At 38.5% G+C, this 10596-nt stretch overlaps 1 protein-coding gene across 1 annotated transcript; it reads right to left on the bottom strand.

Moving 5' to 3' along the window:
- Positions 1-764: 764 nt before the first annotated feature.
- On the bottom strand, positions 765-10170 carry LOC123518282 (MRG/MORF4L-binding protein-like). Its single transcript, XM_045279013.1, has 4 exons — positions 9985-10170; positions 2253-2374; positions 1737-1923; positions 765-1486 (listed from the first exon to the last, which is right to left on the bottom strand). Exons 1-4 carry the CDS (start codon positions 10070-10072, stop codon positions 1350-1352), a joined length of 534 nt encoding a protein of 177 aa, XP_045134948.1. The 5' UTR covers positions 10073-10170; the 3' UTR covers positions 765-1349.
- Positions 10171-10596: the final 426 nt, after the last annotated feature.

Below are 10596 nucleotides of genomic sequence, written 5' to 3'. Positions count from 1 at the left end.
CAGTAGAGCAGTTAGCATGAAAATAGCGATAAAAGATAGCAAGAGATGCAACATTTAGGCGGTGAGAAAGAGGCTGAACACAAGTCAGTCGGAGGAAGGGAGTTGATGAGACGAAAAGCTTTTGATTCTAACATGTCTAATAAAACTGTGTGGTGGAACCCCCAAACATGTGAAGAGTACTCCATGCAAGGACAGATAAGGCCCTTGCACAGAGCAGTTGGAGGGGTGAGAAAAACTGGCAGAGATGTCTCAGAATGTCCAACTTCATAGAAGTTACAATGAAGGTACAAATTATGACTGCAATAAAGATTAATGAACATTAACTTTGAAACTCCTCCCATTGAAGGCGAAGAGTTGACCTGCTTTGTCAAATTTTATTTAGGCCTTATAAGAATTTTGGCAAATTTTGAAAAATTTCAAAACATTCAGATAAGGAAAACTAACTAGTTTGTCATGCTTTTCATTAAAAACTTTTCCTTTTGACATTTGATTCTCTTGGAAATACTAAATGAATATGCAGTCACACATTTTCATTTTGGCATTATAAAATTTTGGGTAAATTATTGAAATTGTCACAATCTACAAATAATGTTAACTGTAATTAATTTTTCATGCTTTTCACTACAAACTTTTCCTTTTAACTTTTGATTAATATGCTTATAAAATAAACATTTACATAAATACCTATGTAGACAAAATATAGGATTTCATGACACACAGGTGAAACATCCATCTTACAGTAAAGAGTTAAGTAAATGCAGATGTGTACAATTAAATTTATTCTAACTATACATTATAATACATCCTGCATAAGGCATCATGGCTTTCACTTGCCTAAAGCAGTTTTAGGAGGTATCTTATCCTTTTGACAACCAAATAAAAATATCTTTTGGCAATCAGAGACTGACATAGGATTACAAAATCACTCAGCTCTACCAGCAATAAAACTGACCACATCACCTGAGTGTCCTTGTGTGTGTTCCTGCAACGGGGACTGTGTCTTGTAAATTTACAAAAAATATACATTACTATAGAGGCTTAGATTAAAAGTGTCATCCTTTAGAGGTATATACCTGGTTTAGTGTTAGGGATAAATGTGATACATGCACATAAAATTTACAAAATCAATTTTGTGTGAAATTTCTAAAACTCTATATTAAAGCTTGAGTAAAATTATGCCCTATGCAGCTAAAGTAGTTATGATACTATCAAAACATTAATAAATATTAAGCTACAATGTAATATGTTGTGCAACAAGTGGCTTTTTCACAACACAAAATCTTTCAGCTTGACTTCAGTGGTCATGGATGCAAGGAATGTCTTGTAGAAATACCTATCTCCATTTTAGGTTAATTCCTGCGTCTTTTACTGGAGGTTGGCATATGGGCAGGAGAGGCTGGTTTAGAATCCCGCCCTCTTTTGCCTGTCCTGCGCGGAGCATCCTCATCCTCCTCTCGTAGCTCCCGTGCTCGGTCTCTCCGTCCACCTGCCAAAAAAGTGTTTGCCTAATTGCTGCAGGCTGCCACCATTAAGGGTCAGGCTTGGGTGATTGTGGTATATATGGCATATGATGAAAAAAAATGGAGACTATGAAGATGAATCTAGATTAAATCAAAACAGGTGAAGTAAAGAGTACACATGTATATCACATATCAAAGAGTAACATTTATGAGGTTAGCATAATGCATACCTACAGACTTGTACAATGGTGATCATATGATGAACATTATACTTACCTTCTTCCCTGGCGTCATTATCCTTGTCCTTGTCTTTTTTTGAAGGCCGACCTCGCACTCTGATCTCCTTTTCCTCCTTTTCTTCCTTTACTTCAGGCTTCAGTCTTTCTTCCAGTAGATCAGAGAACTCCCCAGGAAGGTGGAAGTCACTTTGTGTGTTAGGGAAGGGTAGCTTATCGGACTCATCCTATACAAAAATAATTAATATCTGAGTCACTCCTATTTCACATGACAATAAAATATAAATAAAATTTCAGTAATTATGAAAACAAATCATATTATATAGAAACTGTATTTCAGATTTTGCCAAAACTTCAAGAAAAATTTTCACTTTCATTATAGGTGAATCACATTATATGGGTGTGGATATTACCTTCAACAATACTGGCCATTTGAGGAAAGAATTCCATGATGATGATGATGAGGAGGAGGAGACGGAGAAGGAAAAGGAGGAAAAGTATTCATAAATGTAGTGCAAAATGGAATGTTACTCAGATGGATGGTAAGAAGACTCACCAAGGCAGCCATGTCATAGAGGGTCTCCAGTTTCCTCCAGATGGTCTGTGTGGACAGTTCACAATTGAGTGACGAGCTGAGTTTGTCGTGTATTATCATCATCTGGAAGTGTTTGTTCACTCCTGTAAAACAAATTCTTATGTAAAAGTCTTGGACGCCAATCACTTAAAATACTTAATTCTTTAAAGAAAAACAAGAAAAATGAAGGAAAACAGAAAAAAAAAGTTGGGAGCTCCACATATTCAAAAGATTTTTACCTACCAAAGGGATTATAAGTTTGATCAAGTTTAATTTCACAAATCCCTTAAATTTACTGTCCAAGAATGAACAATGCAGTTAGTAAGACCTAAAAATTTAAGGATGTGCAATGTTCTCTGTGTTACATGGAAGCTAGCATGTCTTTTTTGTTTGCAAAGACTGAATGACTACTAGATGACATTATGTAATATCTACTTCCTGTCTTCTAAAAGACTAGTCCAACCACTGTTAAACCAAGGTTTGGATGAGGTCAGTGCAGGAGCTTCTGTGCCTGCAGCATGGCTATACTTCTTAAACCTGTGGTGTAGCTGCTATGATATCTATAAAGAAAATTACAGATAGCTAAATATTTGTGTGTGTGTGTGTGTGTGTGTGTGTGTGTGTGTGTGTGTGTGTGTGTGTGTGTGTGTGTGTGTGTGTGTGTGTGTGTGTGTGTGTGTGTGTGTGAGTGCGTGTGTGTGTGTGTGTGTATTTACCTATTTGTGATTACAGAGCCCAAGCCGTAGCTCTCTATGTCCTGTCTCTTTGTCCACACTTGTCCAATTTTTCCTTCATTTGACTGACACTCGCCGCACACACCACATCCACGCTCAGTTTGTTCCATGCATCAATGCTCCGATACAGGAAGCTATACTTCTTGATGTCGCTCGTGCAGGAATCTTCCAGTATTTTCTTTGGGTGTCCTCTTAGGTAATTACTGGATGCCATTGTGATCAGGTTCTCCCTATCCAATATGTCCACTCCATGTACTATTTTGAACATTGTTATCATATTCCCTGACTCTTCTTTCTTCCAACATGCTTAATTCCAGCCTATTTAACCTCTCCTCATACATGTGTGTATGTGTTTGTGTTTGTGTGTGTGTGTGTGTGTGTGTGTGTGTGTGTGTGTGTGTGTGTGTGTGTGTGTGTGTGTGTGTGTGTGTGTGTGTGTGTGTGTGTGTGTGTGTGTGTGTGTGTATTTACCTATTTTTACCTAATTGTAACATACGGAAAAGAGCTATGCTCGTGTTGTCCCGTCTCCATATCTATTAATGTCCAGCTTTTTCTTAAAATCATGAATATTCCTTGCGTTGACCACTTCCACGTCTAAACTATTCCATGCTTCCACCCTTCTATGAGGGAAGCTATATTTTTCACATCTCTCCTATAAGTGGCCATTTTAGTTTTTTCCCATGCCCTCTCGACATTCTTCCATTCCACATACACAGATCTTCCCTATCCATTTTTTCCATGCCAATCATCACTCTGTATATTGCTATCAGGTCTCCCTTTTCTTCTGTTTTCCAGGGTTGGAAGTTGCATTCTTTTCAGTCTGTCTTCATAAGTCAAATCTCTTAAGTCAGGCACCATTTTCGTTGCAGCCCTCTGTACTTTCTCTAGTTTCCTTATGTGTTTCTTTAAGTTCGAGCCCACTGTATTGTTGCATATTCAAGCCTCGGTCTTATCATTGCAGTAATTATTTTCTTCATCATTTCTTCATCTAGATATACGAACGCCACTCTTATGTTCCTCAATAAGTTCAATACTTCTCCAATTATTTTGTTTATATGTCTCTCTGGCGATAGGTCATTGGTAATTGTCACCCCAAGGTCTTTTTCTTCATGACTGGTTTTATGTCTTCATTTCCTATCTTGTACATACTCCTGATTCTTCTTTCACTCTTGCCAAACTCTATTTTCTTGCATTTTGTCGTGTTGAACTCCATTTGCCATGTACAGCTCCATTTCCATATTCTGTCCAAGTCTTCCTGGAGTAGTTCGCAATCTTTGTCACATCTCACTTTTTAACAATTTTGCATCGCCTGCAAATAGGCTCACATAACTGGACACCCCATCCACCATGTCATTTATGTAGACTGCGAACATTACTGGTGCCAACACTGATCCCTGTGGAACTCCACTCTCCACCAATCCCCATTCTGATGGTCTGTCCTTAATTATTGTTCTCATTTCTCTTCCTACCAAAAAGTCTTCCATCCATTTTAGTAAACTGCCATGCACTCCTCCTACCATTTCAAGTTTCCAGATCAGTCTCTGGTGTGGTACCTTATCAAAGGCCTTTTTTAAATCCAGATATATTCCATCAGCCCAACCATCTCTTTCCTGTATTACATCTATCACCCTCGAATAGTAACATATCAGGTTTGTCGTGCATGAACGCCCTTTCCTAAAACCAAATTGACACTCACAAAGTATGTCATTTTTCTCCAAGAAGTCTGTCCATCTAGTCTTCACCACCCTCTCACACATCTTAGCTACCACACTTGTAAGTGACACTGGTCTATAGTTCAATGGGTCTCTCTTGTTACCTGATTTATAGATTGGGACAATGTTAGCTCTTTTCCAGTCTTGGGGCACTACACCTTCCCTTAATGAGGCATCAATTACTTCACAAACTTTTTCTGCCAATTGCTCCCTGCATTCTCTTAAAATCCATCCTGATACCCCATCAGGTCCCACAGCTTTTCTCACTTCTAAACTCCCCATCATGTTCTTGATCTCCTCCACAGTTACTTGAAACTCCTTCATAATCCCTTTCTGTTCCATTACCAGTGGTTTGTCAAAAGCAGTCTCCTTTGTGAATACCTTCCGAAAGCATCCATTCATAGCCTCTGCCATTTCCTGGGATCTTCACTGTATACTCCATTTACTTCTAAACTTTCAATACTTTCTCTATTTTTGATGTTGTTGTTCACATGTCTGTAAAAAGCCTTGGTTGGTCTTTACATTTATCAATTATATCCTTTTCTTGTTTCTTTCTTTCTTCTCTTCTAATCAACACATATTCATTTCTTGCTCTTTTGTAACTTTCCCACTGCTTAATCCGTCTTTTCCTTCTCCACCTCTTCCATGCATCCTCTTTTCTTGTTCTAGCCTTTTCACATCTATCGTTAAACCAGTCCTGCTTTCCAACTTCTCTATGTTGTCTTATTGGTACAAATTTTTCTCACCTTCTTTGTATATTTTTATAAATTCCTTCCACTTTTCATTTGCTCCTTAGCACTCTTGAATTTCATCCAATTTGTCTCTTGAAAGAATTTCTTTAGGTTTCCAAAATCTGTCTTGGCATAATTCCATCTTCCCACTTTATATTCTTCATTTCTTCTAGATTTCTCTTCGTCTATCACCTTGAACTCCAAAACTGCATGATCACTCTTTGCTAAAGGGCACTCCACCCTCATCTCCTCAATGACCATTGGCTCTGTACTAAAGACCAAGTCCAGTCTTGACGATGCTCCCTCTCCTCCAAACCTAGTATCTTCTTTGACCCACTGAGTTAACACATTTTCCATTGCCAGTGTCAATAGTGTATTTCCCCATGTTGTCTCTGATCCTTCCATTGACCAGTCCTCCCAACACACCTCTTTACAATTAAAATCTCCCATCATTATAGTTCGTTCACAGCCACCCAACATTTCTTCCAGACATGTTCCTGTATCACTTATCATTTCTTCATATTCCTGTACTGACCATGCATTTGTCTTAGGTGGTACGTACACCACTATGTAGTGCCTCTTTTTCCTTCATTAGTTTCTGCTCTGATCTTTAGCACTTCTGCCTTTCCCATACCTTTTTCACTTGATCCACCTTTATATCTTTTTAACCAGCAACATCACTCCTCCTCCCATCTTACCTACTCTATTTCTTTTCCAAACGTTATATTTCCTTCTCCAACCTTCATCAGGTCTTCTCCCTCTCTCAGTTTTGTTTCAGTAAGACCCACAATATCTGGGTTCTTGTCCCTCAAGTAATCGTTGAGTTCTAAAATCCCGATATCACTCCATTTATGTTGGAATACATTACATTTCGCTCATATGTAAGTTTCTTTAGTCCTTTCTTGCTGTACTTTTCTGGGTTATGAACCACTTCCTCAGTCTCATATCCAAGATTCTCCAGAAAAACTCTTTCTTCTCTTCTTCTGTCCTCTCTTCATTTTTTTCAAAGCCTCCTTTCTCAACTCATTTAACATTTCTCTTTCCTTTTCACCGAGATCTCTTCTCAACCAAATCTTCCTTGTTGTTTCCTGCTGGGCTAGCCTCCATGACTTCTCCACCAATTCATCTACATCCTTTTGTGACTTAAGTTTGATTCTTATTGGCCTCATACCTTCTCTTGTGAACTTTCCAATTCTATGGAAGTCCTCTATTTCTTGTACTAGGTCTTTTCCTCCTCCTGCACCACATTAATGATATTATTTATCACCTTTTTATGTTTTCTCTCTCTCCATTTTACTCGGTGTCTTATCCTCCTCCACACCAAATATCACCACACATCTCTTTTTGTCTACAGTTTCCCTCACCAATGTCTCATTTGACTTAATAACCTTCACCACTTTCTCAGCTATCTTCTCTTCTATGATCTGTTGATCTATAATTTCAGCAAGGTGTGTGTGTGTGTGTGTGTGTGTGTGTGTGTGTGTGTGTGTGTGTGTGTGTGTGTGTGTGTGTGTGTGTGTGTGTGTGTGTGTGTGTGTGTGTGTATACATACAGACACAAAAGAAAGGAACAAAATATAATATGCACAAACATCAAAGAAATGTAGTAGAAATCTATACATCTTAATTTTATGAATATTTCTAAATAATTCTTCTTAGTGTGGTGTGTTGGTGTAAAAATTGGGTTAGATTAGACTAAATCACTTTAATTAACTTTGGATAACTACTTTGAAGAATTTTGCCTGTTAATGACACAGCTAAAGTGGGCTTCTAGTGGCTCCATGCTCCATGCAGGTGATGGTTGTTAAGATGTTGTGGTGAGAGTCAGGGTGTCCTGGTACTGAGCAACATGTCCAATCTCCTCTTCAAACACTCCACTGTAATGTTCTTCAGGTCACAGAGTTCTTTTGGGATGCAGTTAACTAAGCAGGTACCACTGTGGATGAACCTGGTATGTACCAGGGTTTGTAGCCTTCCTGTTGTCCCCTGGGTTTCTGAACATAACACAGTTGATCTCCCTTTGACTGCAGGTTTACTAGTAAACCAACATTTGGGGCTTTTCCCCGTAGTATCTTCCAGATATATAAGACAATACATCTTTCCCTCCTCCTCTGCAGCAGACAGAGTTGCAGGAGCTTAAACTGCTGCATGCCCTGGATTCCACTGGTGAATGTTCTTTGTGAGGCTTCAAAAGGAGGACCAAAACTGATGGTAACATTCTACTTTGGGCTGGACCATAGCTTTCCACTGTTCTTAGGATCCAGCCAGTCATTTTCCTTGCTGCATCAGTTAGTTTATTAATGTGATGAGTGTACACCACAAAGGGCCTTGACATGAACTGTTTCTATGATGATCTGGCCCTTGATAGATAGTAAATTTAATTTATTGTTTCATGATTAATTTCTGTATATGGGCAACTCAAATTCTTCTTTGTTTAGTGATATGTTATCTTCATTGGTCCAGGTTAATACTGAACTGAGGATGATTTATAGTTTCTGAGTGTCCCAATTTTATAGGGTTGTAAAGGGTGGGAAAGTTTCCGGGAAAATGGAAATTTTCCAGGGAATCTTTCCGGGAATTTTCAGGGCCCGGGAATTTTGGGAGTTTTCAGGAATATTCACATTTTTCACAACTTTTTCTGTATATTGATAAGTAAAGCAATTTTAGGTAATATACTTATTAATTAGATACAGTTAAGCATTGAAAAAAATGTATTTCAGTACAATTACAATACCTACAAGGTTGGCTATGGCTATGGCCATTCATATGAATCTTGATGTTGGTGAAGTGATGGGAAGTCTGGCAAAATTTCGTGCCAAAGATGGTATTTGGAAATCAGATGGTGTCTGGAAGTCAGCTGATCATGTTTCAAAAGCAACTTGGTGGAAAGGGCTCTGCAGCTCAGAACCAGTGTCATCAATAGCAAGTATTCTCTCACAGATACCGCCAACATCCGCTTCGTCAGAAAGAAACTGGTCTATGTATGGAAATACACACACAAAGCTGCGAAACAGGCTTACCAATGATCGAGTTGAAAAGTTGGTGGCCATTCGTTCTAATCTCAAACTGTTTGAAGATGACATAGGCGAGGATAATTTAACCATCTGCACCAGTGAAATGGATTCAGACAGTGAAGTGATGGAAGATTCAGTGTTATCTGATTCAGAGGAAGCATAAGTTACCAAATAACAAAGTGAGAAATAAATATAGTGAAAAATTGAGACAATCTGCTCTTTTGTTTTAACTTGTATGGCATAGCCAGTGATTATTAATGATAAGTTTTGCTTTCTTATTCTGCTTACATATTACTTTAAGGTACCAGTTTTGAGTAAAATTTTAGTTTACAAACAAGGTTTTCAGCTTACATACTGAATAACGCCACACATTTTGAAATAAGATTATTTAAAGCTTAGGAAGTTATATTTGGATTGAAAATTTGAAATAGACATTTTTCTTTACACATGACTTTTAATTCTCCTCAGAAATAAGGGGCCACCTCTTTTCTTTTATAATTTTTAAGGCGTTCAAAACCTTCTGAAAGTTCCCGAAAATTCCCAAATATTCCCAAAATTTCCAATAAATTCCCAAAATTCCCCTGGAAAGTTTCCGAGTTCAAAATTCCCGGGAATTTTACAACCCTAGACTCCCAAATTTCTGTAATTTCATCTTATTCTTGTGTCATCGGCAAAGATGACTTAAGTGTCCCAGGTTCTTGTTGATATCATCATGTGCATGATGAAAAGGTGGCAGACAAGTACAGAGTCTTGAGGATACATGAGATCGTGTAACTGTAGGTGAGAGTTTTATAAATCTACTTTCCAAGTGGTTTCCTGATGCCAGTGTTTTAGTTTATGGAATAGTATGCCATGATGGACTTTGATCAAAAGTTTGGCAAAGTCTAATTATAAAATATTCTCTAGGATGTCTTTGTATCGTAGCAGCAGCTGTGAGGCATGAACAGTGTTGTCTGATGCCATGCTGTCCATTGCTGAAGATGGCATTTGTTTCAATAGAGACTGACCATGTTTGTCCTGACCATTCTCCCAGGAATCTTAATGATGTGTGTGGTCAGTGTTACTGGTATGTTGCCTCCTTTGTGAACTGGTGTTATAATCCCATCATTCAAAGCCAGTGGAACGATGCCATTTTCATGATCACATCACTGATGTCGGAACTCCTCCACTGTGCTATTTGGTGGTCTGTACAGGTTAGGATAGCATAGAATTGTTCTTTATTCAAAAAATGTCGTTTTTCGACTTTTGACTTTCCATGAAAGTCAAAATCTCATTATGGCTTTCCCACCCCAATAACCTGCATTCCCGCCAGGCCCCTGTGCTTGTTGGCTATAGTGAAACTGATACGTAGGTAGGATGAGAGTATTAGAGGAGACTGCAAATTTATCATACTAACATATAAATAGGACCTAAATACTAACACTCTGTGGTGAGCTTTGAATCTAGCACAGAGAGGCCATACAGGGCGGGAGGCATGAATGCAGCGAACACACACACACACACACACCAGCCAAACACACTCACCGACAGGCTTGTGGCCCATCATGGCGTAGAACAATTGGATCTCATTCTCAACGTTCCAGTCAATCTCCGTCATTCTGGTGTTCAACATGACCGCGACACTGCAAGGCTGGAAACCACTCTCCGCCTGCTTCAGACCACTCCACTGTTGCTATAGAGGTTGTGAGACGAGAGGTGTTGTGTTGCCTTTCCAACGGCGCCGCACTACATCACGTCATTCTTACAACCTTGTTATATTTACCATGTGTATTTCTCTCTTATTGTACTACATGTATTCTTCTATTTGTGTATCTAATTTGTTTCTTTGTTTTCCGAAATTTATTTTTAGAGTAGTAGTTCCTACTTATATAAAGTAGTTATAGTGCATAGTACCGGTAGTAGTAGTAGAGAGAGAGAGAGAGAGAGAGAGAATCTTTGCATTTGCTATCTTATTTTATTTATCTAGCTTTTTTTTTTTTTGAGGGGGCTTTAAAGTCTCATCTCTATTAACTGCTCTAGCTTTGACATCTTTTCTTCATCATCAACCTCTCAGAGACATACATCCTCTTGTCATGCAGCCACTCCCAATCACTGTACCTACTGATTGGAAATGGCACAATGAATAGGTCTGCATTT

The sequence above is a fragment of the Portunus trituberculatus genome, chromosome 43 (genome assembly GCF_017591435.1).
Source record: "Portunus trituberculatus isolate SZX2019 chromosome 43, ASM1759143v1, whole genome shotgun sequence".
Classification (NCBI taxonomy): domain Eukaryota; kingdom Metazoa; phylum Arthropoda; class Malacostraca; order Decapoda; family Portunidae; genus Portunus; species Portunus trituberculatus.
The sequence above is the reverse complement of the archived record's forward strand: the minus strand, read 5'-3'. Positions and strand labels throughout refer to the sequence as shown.